This window comes from Astatotilapia calliptera, chromosome 2, assembly GCF_964374335.1.
Source record: "Astatotilapia calliptera chromosome 2, fAstCal68.1, whole genome shotgun sequence".
Lineage (NCBI taxonomy): Eukaryota > Metazoa > Chordata > Actinopteri > Cichliformes > Cichlidae > Astatotilapia > Astatotilapia calliptera.
Genome location: NC_137423.1, coordinates 23,295,477 through 23,312,349, shown reverse-complemented (window position 1 = coordinate 23,312,349; position 16,873 = coordinate 23,295,477). Strand labels below are relative to the sequence as shown.

The window sequence follows — 16,873 nt, the reverse complement described above, 5'->3', positions numbered from 1 at the left end:
CTGAGATGTAGCGTTGGGGTTTTTACGAGCATCACGCAGTCTGATGATGGAGTGAATATGCTGGGACGTGTACTCCTGGGAAGATTGTGGGATTGTGTGAGCACACACCTGAACAGCAAAGTGCCAAAACGTCTTCCTTTAGGTGCTCACACTTGCTGATGATTAATCAGTCAAGTGCCTTTTATCATTAGTGTGGTGGCCAGTAAATAACAGTGATTGTCACTTAGATTAGTGAGTTAGATACCACTGTTTAAAGACCAGACACATGCCAGGGAAAAGCAGGCTGTATGTAGTGTATGTTGTAAAGACATTTAAATCAAATGATGCAGCATATAGAGGCAAAATTGTACTAGCTCCAAATATTTTAGAAATTAAGTTATTAATATATTCAAATGTTACAATGTGTGCACTTTATAGAGGATACATGCCTGTTTATTATTTATTAGACTGAGATTCCTGGCTTGGGAGCATTTTTAAAGAGCTGCAATTCTAATAATATAAAAATGGCCAGGGTTTTGTTTATTTTTATTAGGTGTGAATTTTAGCTTGTCACTTCAGGATGATTCATAATATAATGACAAATTTGGTCTGGACTGCTGGGACCACTGTGTACAGCTGACATATTGCGGTTTTGCATTTAGCTAAAGAAGCATTATTTTTGGCCTGTTTAGCAAACGAGAAAGAAAAAAAATGCCTGGAATAAAAGTGTGAATGTGGGAGTGTTACGAATTTATGCAAGATACTAGATGCGTAGCATCAAAAAGACTGCTGCTTTTTAATTAATTCAGCTTCATACCATATAGTTTATAACCTGCCCTGCTCTTACTTGACATATTAAAGCAAAGCCGGGAACAGCAGTGTATATAGATGTGTGATTTATGAATGTGTGCCGGTGTTTAGTACCTCACAGATGTCCTTGAGGTGTTTGATATAATGTCTCTCTGTGCTCATAATCTCATTTATAACATTAGCCCTCATCTGGTCTCGGTTTTGGAGGGGTGAGCCCAGACATAAGCAGTCATTGGTTGGATCCAGGTGCCCGTTCTGTACCTCGCTGGTTCCTTCAGCTGGCTCTGCTCCACCGTCTTCCTGGTTCACCCACAGCTGAGAACAAATACATTCATGCACACACAAGAGCCACATGCATTCGAATGAGTAAAGAGCTTTCTTAAAGGTTGGGTGGGGAAAAAAAGGATTAGACAACATATTTATATATAATGATTATTGTTAGTATTAACAAGTAATATTAGCTCTCCTAATGTGTTACCAGTCACACATGAAAGCATACACACCCAAACATCCCACACATAAACACAGCGCTTCATTAAGAGGTCCTCTGGTAGTTTAGACAGTGAGTCGCTCTCCAGCATGTCAAAAAACACACTGCCAAACACTCCAGAGTATAAAAAAGCCTCTCTCAGAGACCGAGCACATATTCTGAGGGCATTTAATGTGTGACTCAAAATCTGCCCCCTACACATATGCATGCATGCGCTCAAATACCACCTCGTGATTTCACCGACACTCACGCACACACATAGAGATCCACATACATCGTGTATTCCACTCTCGCTCGTAGAAAGGGCCAAGTGAGCGTGTTTTCAGATGCCCAGCAGCCAACACCTGATGACACACAGTTTGCCAAGAGAACATCAAAGAACCGACGGGTAGAATGTCAAACACAAGATGAGGAATGTAGCGCCACAGACAAGCAGAGTGACGGGTGGTAGAGCACTGACTGCAGACGAGAACTAGTAGCACAGCATTAAGACTGAGAAATAGTCAGAGTCAATAGTAAATAGAGTACTGAAGAGAATGATCCATAATTGAACTATAAAAAAAAAACATGAGTAATTTTTCCCAAATCCATCTAATTCTACGTGAATACATCTGTACAATTTTTTTTAGAATGGCCCTTTAAGGAGACATTTCACATTAGCTTTACTTTTGACTCATCAGTTCTGCCTCTCTATCGAGCCCGTTGAGGAATGATGTGATAACGTTAATGTTTGGTAATGTCGAGGGCACGTTGCGTGGACAGACTGGAGCGGGCGGGTGGGCGGGCAGGCTGGATGGGTAGATGAAGCTGGGAAAAAAAACGCACCTTTGACGTGGTGTTTTGGAACCGTGGAGTTGCTATGGGGTTGATATAGAAAACCTGTTTTGTTTGGGGCTGAGGAGGGTGGGGTTCCACCTTGGAAAGAGAGAATGACAGAACAGAAAGATACTTTTTGGTTGACAGTCAGTCAGCCTGTCTGCCCTGCCCTCTCAGGAGTGAATATGGAAGGGTGGACAGGTGGGAATGACCATGGAAAGTGTCTGGGTGGGTGCTCTGCTGTGGGATCCCTTCAACTACAGCAAAGATGCTAATTCTTCCTTCCTTCATAAAGACACTAAACCATATCAGGAATGTTCAACGATATATTCTACTTTGCATCATAAATTGTGTCTAATTAAAATATTTTTTATTATTATATGCCTTGGACTAAGACTTTAGGCGAGAAGCCTTCTGCTTTCATCCAAAGAAATTTCAAAAACATATCGCAGAGTTAAACTATGAATATACATCTTCCTGTACAGTCACGCTTCACCATTCCAAGAGAAGTGCAATTACAGAAAGCAGAAGTAAAAGTAGTAGGGAAAGGCATTCAGCGGCAGCGTGCAGTTTTTGGATTCAGCTGAACTAAGACATGGGTGCTATTACATAATCATGATGTAATGCGAGGATGTTGTAAATTTAATTGGATTTCAAGGATAGAAGTTGAAGGTGATGCTACGCTAAAAAAAAAAAGAAAAGGGGGCTCATCAGCATCTTTGTTTTCTTGTCCCTGAACATCCGATAAAGGCACCTAGCTAGCTGTTTTCTCCTCTCTTCAGTGTTATGTATTATTAAAATAAAGCAGCACTTAACAGTGGAACTGTGGAAGAAGCATATTAATGTGTGTGCTTTGTGAAAGTGTGTTTGTGTAAGGCGGAATAATTGTGCATGTGTACCTTCCAGTATGTTTATTTATCAGCTCGGGTGCATATGTTCATGTGCCTCCATTTGTGTACGTGTGTGGGTGTCTGTTGTGTCTGTGGTCGCTGGCCAGCCATGGCTGCAGCTAACTCACCCGTACAAAGCTGGCAGGGAACCATCCTTCCTCCTCATCAATCTGGCCCCACCACCAGTCCTTGTTGGAGGCGTCCAGCACCTTGATGACGTCACCGGCCTTAAACGCCAACTCCCGGTCCGCCATGGTCACATGGTCCCATACCGCCTCAGCGTTGACGATTGAACCTCCACTTATCAACTGTAGGAATTGGAAGGAGAGACAAGAAATACCTTATGTATTATTCTGATCACGTGAAGCTGTGAAGCAGGAGTAAACACTAAACATTGATCAACAGAACACAATCCAACGTGATCCAAAACGGTAAATGAATCAAATCTGAAACTGAATGCAGTACAGTAATATGCCAGATTTTGGCTCCAGTATGTGTGAGTCCTTGTTGTTAAACCCACTCAGATTTCTAATGGAGTTAAACATAGGCCCTCAAAGCCAGGGCCCGCTAGCAGCTCGGGGACTGCACAGCAAATAGAACGGCACAATAGCCAACACAGATCATAGTACAACACAACAATAAAACAACGATACAAAAAAGGCAGAGCCGTTAGTGGGGAAAACATTCTGTGTTCAGTGGCACAGCACCAGTCTCCACACAGGGACGGTAATTGGCCCATTATGACATTAGAATAATTACATGTGTTAATGTAATATAAATGCTAAGGAGCAAACAAATGTGAAGGGATAATCTCCTTTCCTTCATGCTGTCACTGGGGCTTGTTATTTTATCTGCAGCAGTCTTCTACCAAACATGAAAGGATGACTCATCAAATCTTTTCTATTGACTTTAAAATCATGAATAAATAATGTGGACATTATGCGACACTAAAAATAAAGATTGAATTTGTGCAACGTACATGAGCAAAGTTATTTGATGTGCATCAATTAGAGATTGTAAGGTGATCAGTAGTCTTTAAGGGGAACCGGAGAAGCTAAAGGTTGTTCTCATTAAAAGACATGTTCTTTAGTGCCTGAAATCATCAATCTAAAGCGTCACCATCTGTCACACTGATCACTTAGCTCTGTTACCTTGTGAAGCACAACCCCATGCATGCGTGCAGCCCCACGTTTTTACTCTGTATGCATGAAACCTGTGTATGCATCCGTGGAACAAATCCAACTGTTTGTCCCAATTGTTCTCTCCACAGTAGTGTTCATCAGCATTCTCCAGTCCGGAGCTTAACCACGCATCCAGTCCCTGGGGCTGTGGGCAGAGCAGCCAGCGCTAACCAACCCTGACAAGGGATGCTGTGGCTCTAGGTAAGGACTTATCAAAGGCCTGCAGAAATAGCTGTCACAGGGATGGCTACAAAATTAGTTCCTTACTTCTCTTAAGGCCTTTGCATAATCCTATTGAGCTACTTTCATTTTATACATTTAGCTAATTGTTTTTTTTCTCTTTAATTATCTAAGATTATTTTGTCTATTGTAAAAGACAAAAATGACCCTCCTACCTCTACCTCAGTCTAGCACAAAATTGCTTTTCTACCTTCCTGCCGATGCAGTGAGTTTGCAGTGTGTCTATAAGAAACAACACAGTGTGTGCATGTGTCAAACTCAGAAGCTACATGGGCCCTCCAACCTGTAGACAAGACCACCACCCTGATGGATTACTGAGACAGCTACAGGGGCTATAAGCCAATCAGGGCAGAGAAGTGAATACAGGGAGGGACGGACTTCCATGCCTGGAAGTGAAAGAACAGCCGTCGTCATGGTGACAGATGAGGATGCTTCACTGATATTGACAAGATGATGGGATGAGGCAAGGACATTTCAGGGTGCACCACAATATTTCCACATTTAGGCGCGTGTGCGTGTGTGAGAGAGTAGTCACACACAAAGAGTGACCACCGAATAACTGCAGTGTCACTCAGCTATTAAATATTAAAATCAATCACAAACTGCAATTTCAAATTAAATCTAAAAATGCAAAGGAAAACAGTACGGGCCTCTGCAGACAGTTCGGAGATCAAAGATGTTTAGCCAGGCATCACTTTGGACAGGTAGCTGGGGTAACAATAGCTGTAGCCTATATCTCAAAGCGCTCCACTTCAGGAAGAGAGGAGGGTTACCGCAAAAACATGTGTCACGCTGCCATGGAAACAGGATCAATAAGTAGTGCTCAAAAACATTAAAAAATCATTGCTGGTTCAGGAAAGGGAATTTAAATGATCTATTAGGGAAAAAACACCTGAAGGAATAACTAGTGGAAGCCAAATCAGCTCCACTTGACTTACACCATAAAAAGAAGCCCATAGAAGAGATGAGCCTTGGCACTGAGGTCAGCCTTGCTTCTTGCCCTCCCACCCCCTCGTCGTCCCTCCAGCACCACTCCATTTTCAGCCCCATTCACTACAAGTGCAATCTCTCTTGTCCCCATCAATCTGCTGTAATACGGGCAACAGACAGAAAGAGCAAAGGAAAGAGGGATGGAGATCCATTCACAGTGTTCCTCCCTCCTCAGTTCTTTCCGTTTATCCCTCCATCTCTCTAATGAGATCAGTACTGCCCTCTCCAATATATTGCATCCTTTTTTCCCTCTACATGTCTGAATAAATTAAAAGCATTACATAATCAATCTTCCCCCGTTCCCGCCTAAGCACGGCCCCATACCTAGCTGGATAATACAGTAAACACACAGAGCCAAGCACAGAGAGGGCTTGCTCATCATACTCATCATTACATGTGTGTCTATCAGCTGTCATGACCTATGTCATCATTATGGGCACACTGCAGTTCCTACATGAAAGATCAGAGGGCTAAGCAGATATCTCTGAACTGCAAAACCCGTATTTGGGTCAATGCAAATGAATGCAGAGGAATCTTTCCCTTTATATAGGCGTTTGTGACAGGGCTTTCTGTTACATGTCAGAGCACAGACATGGAGCCTGACACGGAAATGTGTATGAATAGAAAGCAGATTCACTTGCTTATATCATCTTTGCAGCGCAACACATCAGCATTCACTGCACTGGCAAAGCCACTGCATTCCAACATCCTCCTCTGTATCCAACCTTAGCACAGCTGCACCAAAGTACCAATAGCATCCCTGAACAAGCACGCATACACACACACACATACGCCTTTAGCCAACCTTACCATGTTTGTGGCATGTAACTGTTCGGAGAGTGTATGCATGGAGAAGTCCGGTTCATACGATCATGATAATCGAACTCCTGTTTTGGAATAGGTGACGGTCCTCCGCGAGAGCCTGAGCCGTAAAGTAACAAGGTAGTGTATTCCAATGCACCGAGTGAGTCTCGCGGTCCGTCCTCCCTGTGTCTGCCAACCCTGTTATGTAATACACTTATACCCCGAGTCTGGGAGCCAATCAAAGATGCTCTGCTTAAAACCGGTGAGAAATGCACACACATCCTCACACACGCCGCTGTCCCACTCGCGCACACCATCTGCACATTGACACTTCTGACTGCACAGCATTTAACAGAACTCTATTAGAAGGCACCTGCCCTGGTGGAATTACAAACGTGTGAATGCTCGGGATGTGCGCAGGATGCAGACTGAAAAGGCACAGCACATAACACCCACTTGAGACTACCTCTCACCCACATCACTTAACATGCTCGCATACTTACATGTGAGCAACACATCTGTAATTAGCACTCCGTTTGTTGGCCATGTGACCCATAACCACGTTACGATCTTGTGACGTTGCGACGATTTGCATGCTTACAGTCCTGCGAGGGTCTCCGAAAGGGGGATGCTGTTTATGCGTTTGTACCAGCCACAGAGATGAAAACACCAGCCCTCATGCAACAGCATGTGATGGAGGTATCTGTGTTCATAATACACATCTCACAGCACCTGCAGTCCAACATTTATCACTTAACTGCACACGCACAGAAAACACACAGCACTTAGCAGTGAGTGTGAGGAAGCACATACAGTATCTTCAGAAAACCTGGTGAGTCTAACATCCCTATTAATAGGACTGTCATGGACAGCTCTGGGATAGGGCTTTCAGAATATCTATTTCAGACGTTCATTCAACATTCATGACACCTGCCTCCAATCCTTTATTAGACTATGGCGATGCACTTGGAAGGGAATGGAAGGAAAAAGACTTTTTTTTTTGTCATCTCCAGCTGACAAGCCTTTTCACTTGGACTGCATTGCATCTGAAAGAAATATATAATGATGCATTTTTTATTAGTCACCATTTAGTGCCTGGGTGACATAACGTGTGGGCTTCAGAAACAGGTGCTACAAGTGCAAGAGAGAAAACAGGGCACAATATGGGGGGGGGGGGGGGGGCTGTGAAATGGGAGCTCAGTTTAGCTGAATCTAAAATGGGGGAAACCTGGAGTGATGAGGCCCTGCTTTATTAGGCCTACCCTGCCATGCTGTTGGTTACTGTTCAGCTGAGACTACAATGATGCTCTAGAGTGTGTGATCAGCAGCACAAACCTCTCACTTGCACCGCTATTTGCTACAAATATCACACTGACTTGTGGGGAGATATCACAGCACAGCTATTAGCTGCCATATTGTGGATGAGGCTACAGTGGATCACAAAAGGGAGGAAAAAAAACAAGTCCTTATGCAGCAGTAGGACGTTGTTAGAATAATTTTTAAAAAACACCGTCACATTCATTTCCCATCTAAAAGTCATATTATTATAGAATAAAATTCATCAATGCGCATAATCCACAATATTCAACATGGAGGAGAGGGGAAGATCGACGTGGGGTTGGGGAAGGTGGGTTGGAGAGGAGATGTTTATACTATTATGCGGGGAAAATGAATTTCCAGTCACCACAGAAAAAGGTAAGCGCATCACAGATCTGTATCCGCACAACTACGACCACCACCAGACAACACTAGCTATCACAAACGGGGGGGAGGAGGACACAAAACATAACGAAGGATTGGAAGGAGGGAGAGGGTGGGGGGTGGTGGTAGGGTGGTGGGAAGAAACAGAAATACATTATGTTGTACCAACGTCATTCATTTCAACGCGTAGCCGTGATGGAGCGCCGGGTGTCCCCGCTCTCGACCAACGCGCACTGCTGTTCTCTCCTCTCCTGTGTGAAAGTGCGCTGCGCTGCGAACCGGGCCCCAAGCGCAGATCCATTTAACGAGTACCGAGGATGAACATCAACAGCACGTTCACAAGCACCAGAACCGCGATCACCGTAAACACCGCGCAAGTCTGGACGTCCAAGGCCATGGCGCAGCGCTGCGGGCCGATGCTGAGCTGTGCTCTCAGTTACGGGCGGTATTCAGCTCTCCACACTTAGACACGCAGCCTCAAAGCAACCAGAAATCCTCCATTACAGTTAGGCAAGAAATGACGAAAAGATGCCCCTACTTCTCTCCACACAGCGCGATGCGATTCATAAAGATAACGGGAAGAGATGCATCATCCTCACCATCATCATCGTCATCAGTCTGCACCGCGATTTCTCCCCGCTAGTCAACACCTGCCGGTGTTTCGCCTCTTCCCTCAACCCGACCGTCTCTCAGGCCAATAGATTCTCAGAGCACACAAGAGGGAGGCTGTGCGCAGGCTGTTCGCAGCTGCTGAGCTGCCTTCCGGTGAGTGGGGGACCAGGGAGAACGGCTGTGAGCCTGAGAGGCGGTCCTGTGTTAATAGTGATCAGCTCTCTGCCGCTAGACTACCGGCGTCAGCCATCACCTACAGCCGGGGGAGGGGCACAGCCAGCCCCTCGCTGACTACATCGACCACTGAGACCAGAATCATAACCTCATTCATCTCCCACCCCATCTAAAAATATCGTGGTGGTGCCGTGGTGATTTATCATTTACCATTAACAACCCCGGCATGAAGGAGAATAAATGTCAGAGTAATGGATGCATGTTCCTCAAAGTGATCACCATCTTATAATTTTATTGGCATAATGTCTGCCAATTTATCAGTGGCAGCAGATTCATCGACAGGAGCTGGTTTGATATTCAAATACATGCACTTTCTGCATTACCACTGGTGCACCGGGCGCACCTCACTGATGCAAGAAGACCGTTTAAAGGTGCCATCTCTCGGACATGCAACGGTTTCTCGGGGATCAAAGGTGTCCAATTCAGTCCTGCTGGAGTGGATGAACCTCAAGTTTTAAGTTCTAAGTTCGTGTGAAGACCGGTCCAGCGTGCACTTAACTGGAGAACTTGGACTAGATGTACTCTGTGGAGCTAACCTTAAAAGTTATTTCTTTCATTTGCAGTGCAACCTTTTTTGCATATGCAGTTCAAAGTCCAAGCCACATCTATGCTACAATAATTCTGCCTGATGCAGACTTACCTTTGCTCTAGTATCTAATAAAGTGCTCCAAAAACAAAGGAAGTGCATCCATAAAGAAAGAGTTCCTTACATAAAAGGACACTGACACTACTCTCTATAGAGGGCAGAGATAAAATTAAGACCACCATTTCCTTGCAATTATTTTTTTTTTCAATTTCTGTACAGTTTTAATATTACCTGTTGCTGTTGTTGCTTTTTTAAAATGGAAGATGCCTCCACAAATGTAGTATTAATCAATTAAGTTGCAACAAAGTAAATTTTTTTCCACTAAACTAGATTTTTTCTGAATGACTTTATTGTTACATCATACACGTTTAACCATGTACAAGTCTTCAGTAGTCTCACTATTTCTATGGGGTTTGTCACGTCTCTTGGGTGGACCCTTGCACTCCTCACTGGTGGCAAATTTCTCACAGGATATCTGCCCCCATGAACAGATATCCTGTTCATGGGGGCCCAGGATTTAGAGTGGGTTGCATAGTTTTCAGAAGATTGGTGAGTCAATCCCCAGCTCCTGGATCTATATGCTGACCGTGGGCAAGAAACCGAACCCCAAGAATCCCCTGATGTGTGTTAGCATTGAAAATGTATCTGTGGATGCAGCCTGCAGTGTAAAAAGTGCTTTGAGGGGGAAAAAGGGGAAAACTGGTACTACATGAACGTTAATGAACATGCTGTATGTGTCATTGCCATCATTTTATTTTACTTGAAAAGAAGAAGCTCTTAGGTGCTTAGGTTTCTAAGTTATAAATTTGACTTCATAGAAATTTTAAATCAAGAGAAATACCTGTGAAATGTATCCAGTGGTTGAAATTGTGTAATAAATCAGTTTCCTTAGATAGAAGTGATGGGTCAGTTGGAAAACTTTGAAACTTCAAGCAGCTAATGGGATTTATAAAACTAATGGCTCCAGAGGGACAAACGTGTAAATTTCAGCACTGGTATCCACTTTTGAAAAATTATTTCAGTTGCCTGCTGCAATAAAAAGGCTGAAACTGATCTCATGGAGGAAATGTCAGTTCCAAGCGGTGCCTAATTAAAAGAAATCACCCATTGGACGTTTTTACATTTTAATATCTTAGACATCAAATGATTGGGTATTTGATGTGCTTTGTTTGACAATGATCTATGCAAACATGGATTTATGGACATGATATGTCAAACCTGACAGTGCTGGTAGACCTCAGACCCCCAGCTAGAGTTGCGAAAAACTAAACAATATACATCACTTGTAAAAGAACCAGATCATAGTAACTGTTTCCCAAAAATAAAGGATATTTTAAAAAACAACAACTGTAATTATACCCCAAAGTGTATTTTAAAGGCCATAATGGGCCATGTGACATCATCATAGTCTTAAATTATGTTTCTGTAGTAGTAATAACTGAAGGTGCAGGCACTAGAAAGGGAGATCACAAATCTCCCGCCCACACTGGCTCAGCGGCTCCCTGTAAATCACTTCTCCTTCGATCCCCTCCCCTCGACACCAAATGTGCTTAGATGCCACAACTGCATGTCGTTTCTCTGTCTTCTCTCTCCTCTTGTTTGCGTGTTGTCCTGTTTGTTACTTGTGATCTCTGTGCTTTTCTTTTTGCCCCCCCAACCGCTCGTGGCAGATGGCCTCCCTCCCTGATCCTGGTTCTGCTGGAGTTATTTCTCTCCACTGTTGCCAAATGCCTGCTCATTTCTCGTTTCTGTCATTTTTGTAGCTTACACTGTAAAGTACCTTGAGATGATTACTGTTGTGATTCGGTGAAGCATAAGTTACAAAACTCAAGAACAACTTTCTGACTCTACGGTCACTGGGAAATGAGGAGGATTTCAACAGCAGCCCACTGTAGAAATAAAGTATTTAAAAGTCAGTAGCAATATATTCTAAACTGTCACATTTGCAACAGAAATATGTGAAACACAGACTGCTGTTACTGCTAGCTTAGTTAGCGTTTTACACCCATGGCCAACATAAACAAGTGCAGCTGTGGTTTGATATCTTTTAGTGTGACTGGAGCATTTTGAGCATATTGATTGAATGGTTGAAAAGGAGGCTGTGCTTGTGGGGTTGTTCTGTTAAGTTTCTGCGGATCAAAATCAACTCTAACTGCTAGAAGTTTGTGCAGGAAACAGGTGAAGTCCTCTGAAAAAGAGAGAGGAACAACTACTACAACTACAGAGCAGCCTTTCAGACCTAAAGGAGACTAGTGTCTGGTGTGCAGTGCAATGTTTTTCAGTGTTGAGTTGTTTTAAGTTTATCGAAAGTGACAGGACAAAATGGCCCAAGCTCCGATCTGATGCACGTGTTTGCCATTGGCATGCACATAATTTTGGCCTTCATGTTCACAGTGATACCTTAGATGAACATGAGCACATCCCAGCCTGCGGGATTGTTGGCAGATTATGAGTGGAGCACAACGTGATTGTGAATAAATTAACATAGGAGAATCACTTCAGTTCCATCTCCCTAGTCAACCATCCTACACACGGATACACACTCCCTTTCCAAACTACACTCTAACTTCACATTGAGCTGTGAGCTTTGGAATGAATCAAAAGACCTCAGAATAATTTTAAGAGAATAACACCAAAGGAGTGCAATATATCAGTATTTTTAAAGCCATAAATAATTTCCAGGGCACTTTCTGCACATACATGCTGATAAAAGCAATGGCTCCTGAAAGCTTGGCTTTCAGAGAACAGAGAGCCATACAAGGCATCACAGCTGAGATATGACAACCGTCCTCAAACAAGCTTTTTCCCCCCCTTCTCTCTGCTTGTGTGTGTGCAACACAGAGTGAGGAGATTACATAAGCCTACCCTACCTCTGTGGGCTCCCTCTCCAATCTCCCTGACATTTAGACAACAAAGGTCACATCTGAAAGTCTAAATCTGCACAGACACCAATGCTAATATACTCATACATATACAGAAGAAAAAAAAAGATGGTATAAACGGCAGAATATTTCCCACTGGCAGAGAATTACGTTAAATGAGTCTGAAATTACACTTAGTGAATGTGCATTACTTAGGGAACGAGCACAGACGCAGCTCAGTCGTATGACTTGCACCAATTTCAGGACTGTCAACCACTAAACCAAACTGACAGTCAATTTAGTGACATCACTCTTCATCCTCTCATGTGAAAATGACCCTGAACCGCTTTCACAGAAGCAGCTGCTGGCTCCCCACTTCACTGGGACATGTTTTACCCATGAGAGAACAGCTCACACAAACAAAGGTCTATTTTACTAATCTACAAATAACTGCCTTTCATATTTACCCGAGTAACAATTAGGAAGTTCTGGGATTCTGCCTACAGACATTAAAAACCAAACCAGATCAGTATTTATCCGATCCTACTCCGAAGGTGATCTTATCGTGCACCTCTGGACTTTCTCCAGGACTGCTGCTATATTTAGATCCCATCACGACTACCTGCACTGCACGGTTTGCAATTTTACAGTGAACCTCAAATTTGCATCTAAGGTTAGAAGCAAAACCAGGACCATGGTTATAGTTTTTATGAAGTATTCACAGGGTTGTACAGTATTAATTTGTTCTAGAGGGTCAGACTGCAGCATCTGAGGGAGACAATAGTCTTTCTGTGCACTGAAAACATAGGTTACTTAAGCCACACTAACACAATTCAGGGTTCAAATTCAAGTTGAAATGTTGCTGTTTTCACATACTCGGGAAGATCCACTGTGCATACCAATGACACAAGTGCAAGGGGACAGAGCAGAGTGATCTAAAAATAGCATCTATGTGGAAAGCAGTCCAAAGGGCAATCAGAAGATGACCTTGAAGGAGAGATGAGTGAAATTTATAAAAGGTAAATTGTGGGAATTCTTTTTTTTAATGGGTGAAATCCAGCCTCAGTAGGTCTGAATATAACTACTGATTCATTTGTATATCGAGTTGTGAAAAAGAAAGTGCACCCTTTTTCTATTCTATGGGTTTATTGACAAGAAAAAAAAAACCATTGTCTAGACCTCAGCGATCTTAATATGAGATCAATAATAATGTTTAATATTTAGTATTTACAGTTATATTCCCATATATCATCGTGATGTTGTTTACTCTATTGCTCTCGTTTTCTTCTGCTTGTTTTCTTTTTTCATTCTCAACAGGTGAAATTAAAAAAGTATCTACTGTTATCTATTGTTAGCTAGTTTATTGTGATGGTGTTGTTTTTATTATGTTGCTCTTTGTTGTTTGTTTTTGTTTTCCTTCTGGTTTTTTATCTCCATACGGTTGATCCAGGTGTTTTGTTTGTTTTTTCTTTTTTTTTTCTTCCCCCCTTTCTCACCATCTCTTCTCCCCTCTATTTTTCTTTCTCTCCCTCTCTTTCTTTCATTCTTTCTCCCTGTCCTATCCCCCAGTCATGTCTGTCCTGTCTTTAAAAAACGAAAATAAAATAAATACATAATTATAATAAAGGTCAATCAAATGGACCAATATGGCAAGGCCATGATGATCCACTTGGTAAAGTAAATCCACTTGGCATCTTTCTTGGCCTTCAGACAACAATTCTGATGGCTAAAGATCCAAACGGGACAGGCAAAAAAAAAAAAAAAAAAAAAAAAAATGAGTTCAATACAACCTTATAACATGATGTTCATGTTCACAGTGACTTTGTACTCTCTGAAGATATTATTACTGTAAAATGTTTTTTCTGCTTACTGTGTTTTAATAAAAAAAAAAAAATTAAAAGTCAAAACTAAGCACCAAAGGAAGAAGATTCCAATGGTGACAAGTTTTTGTAAAATATTGTGTTATGTTGCTAACGAGTCCCAAACTATGTCCATGACACACTGTTGACAATCCATTTGCATGCAAGTGATCAAGTTGTAACAGCATGTAGAAAGCGTCATTCACACAGACTCATTTACTGTGTAAGTTCCCAGAAGTTAGTAGACAGCAGCCTTGATAAAAACACAGTGAGTCACATGACTTTTCAGTCAACTGTTGCTGTCATTACACACCCAAAGACTTGACAAACAACTCAATGCAATTAAGGAGCATTTTTACATTTCCTAAGCATCTTTACAAATTTCCTGTGAATTGCTTCTTCTTCCTTCGGCTGATCCCTTTAGGGATTCCCGCAGCAGATCATCTGCCTTCATCTAACCCTAACCCTACCGTCCTCCTCTGTCACACCAACCCTCTGCAGGTCATTCTTCAACTACATCCACAAATCTTCTTTGAGGTCTTCCTCTTTTCCTTCTGCCTGCCAACTCCATCTTTAACGTCCTTTGTGCAGTATATCCACTATCCCTCCTCTGCACATGTCTAAACCATCTCAGCCTTTTCTCTTTAACTTTGTCTCAAAGCCACTCAACCTTAGCCGTCTCTCTAATATTCTTGTCCGTTTACTCCTAATGAAAATCTTAACATATTCAGATCTGCCACCTCTCTTTTTATCAGTGCAACCATCTCCAAACCATACATCACAGTAGGTCTCAATACCATCTTGTAAATCATCCCTTTCACTTTTGCTGCTGTTCTTCTGTCACAGTGTAAATTGCTAACACGTGTAATGCTTATTAAATCTAATACTAAACATGTGCTGTTTGAGATAAACTGCTTAAAATAGGTAGACAGACTTTTTTCCTACAGGTCTGAATACATTAGGGGATACTGATGCCCCTGAACAATATGGTAGCTGTGTAAACGCGTCGGTCCAATGAACAGCAGCTAATGCAGTGCGTGTTTATATATCAACTTGGTGGTTAAATAATATTAGAATAAAGCTAAGTAAAAACTGCCGTCCTTGAACAAGGCTTGCACAATGTGGAAAAAACACCCTGCATATGACAGAACATTAACCAGTAATTTATGCCCCAGGGTAAAAGCTGGATTCTACATGATATCAGTTTAAGACAAGTGCTGCTCATTTGCTGGTCTGGGATCAGCTCTTTTGAGACTTACTTTAATTCTTACTTTTCATTTTTGGATTAGTTAAAAGCCGCCACTATCTTATGACCTCTCTCTGAAAAAGACTGCTAAGTTTCAGTGCTAGCAAATGAATCTGTTTGTGGTCAGTAGGTATTTAGTTAATAGGAGGCAAAGCCCACCACACCCATTTCCCTTCTGTCTGCTCCAATTCTTTTCTTCTCCTCCCATCCCCACGGCAACCACACTGACTTCCTGCTTCCTCCCAGGCCTTTCAGCCACAAAAGCGCCCTAAAAATAAAGTGCTGGACTTTTCCTGAACGCAGTTTTGTCACCATTGTTCAGGCATCAGCTGTTTATTCGTTCAGCTCAATTTGGCTTTTAGTGTAAAGTCAAGTCAGTGGGTCAGCGCACGGAGATTTGAGAAATAGAGTAAGATAGATGCCAAGTAGGGCAGACAAAATCACGGATACATATTTCAAAAGTGATATCAAAACACTCCAGGGCCTAATAGCTTCAAGAGAAATAGTCCTGCTCATGCATGATACAGTCACGAGAATGAATTGCTATTTAATCACAAATCAATACAGTATCTGTGTGTTCTTGAGACTGCAAAACAAACTGAATCTGTCCAGCGACTGTGGTCTTTGGGTCAGTCCCTGGTGAGACTGCATAGCATTGTGCAGCACTAGCAGAACTAAAGACGGAAAGTCTTTGAATAAACACAGGCTGAACTTAGGGAATGCCACATCAAGTCTCTCTGTGGAATGAAAGCAAGCCTTTGAAGATTTTTGAAACATATAAAATTAGAAACTCATTTGATGCACGCCTCACCTGTTTTCCGCACTTCTGTGACAGAAGCTTACCACGCTACTGTCATAACCGTATAACACAGAGTAATTTAATTGTGCATTGATAGCTTCAAAAATGCAATAAACAAATGAATCTCAGCATTATCCTCCCGCACCTCTATTAAGAAAAAATCCTAATGAGATTGAAAGCACTTGTTCAAGCTGTCACTGTTTGCTGTAAGCCACACAGCTGCTGGCTGTAGCTTCACATTTATGTGAGTTGTAACGATAGTTTCATCTCTCTTCTTTGAGAAATACGTGTAATTTCCCAAACAGAAAAAATGTTTCTTTAAAGACAATTAACGAAGATAACAGAAGTGACTATTTCATTAAATGATGCCATTAAATTATCATCTTGATATCCCTTTCACTCATTAAGCTGCCTCCCTGAATCATCTCAGTGATAAAACATGCATTTAAATGACCGCTTTCAAATGTCTTCTAATATAGGGGAGAACTCTGTTTCTGTTAAAATATTTACTTAACATAACAAAGTATGTAATGGTGAGGCAGCTTTTGAGACATTGCAACCAATACGAAGCACTGTTGTAACTGCAGTTTCTTAGTTATGGTTCTGTTCAGCGTGAGAGTCAGTGTGTGGTTTCATGAAGCCCACAGACTCGTCGCTGGAGAGACCCCAGCTAAGGTGTGAGGGATAAAGTCAAGTGGCATTTGCTAGGTTGGTTGTAAAAACTGGCATTGCTTCACTACACTCAGCTGTGCTGGCTGTGTGTGTAGTAAGCATG

General features: G+C 42.2%; 1 protein-coding gene across 9 annotated transcripts in view; it reads right to left on the bottom strand.

Moving 5' to 3' along the window:
- The window catches only part of arhgef9a (Cdc42 guanine nucleotide exchange factor (GEF) 9a), a 54,599-nt gene that overhangs the window by 25,249 nt on the left and 12,477 nt on the right, over positions 1-16,873 (bottom strand). For 6 of the 9 annotated variants that reach the window (XM_080287616.1, XM_080287619.1, XM_080287644.1 and 3 more), the window contains 3 exons: positions 3,114-3,293; positions 2,105-2,194; positions 904-1,104 (listed from right to left, as the gene is read on the bottom strand). In XM_080287616.1, coding sequence (XP_080143742.1) covers positions 904-1,104; positions 2,105-2,194; positions 3,114-3,293 — 471 coding nt within the window. The remainder of the gene's footprint in view (positions 1-903; positions 1,105-2,104; positions 2,195-3,113; positions 3,294-16,873) is intronic. The other 3 variants (XM_080287625.1, XM_080287628.1, XM_026188325.2) reach the window with 1 other exon arrangement.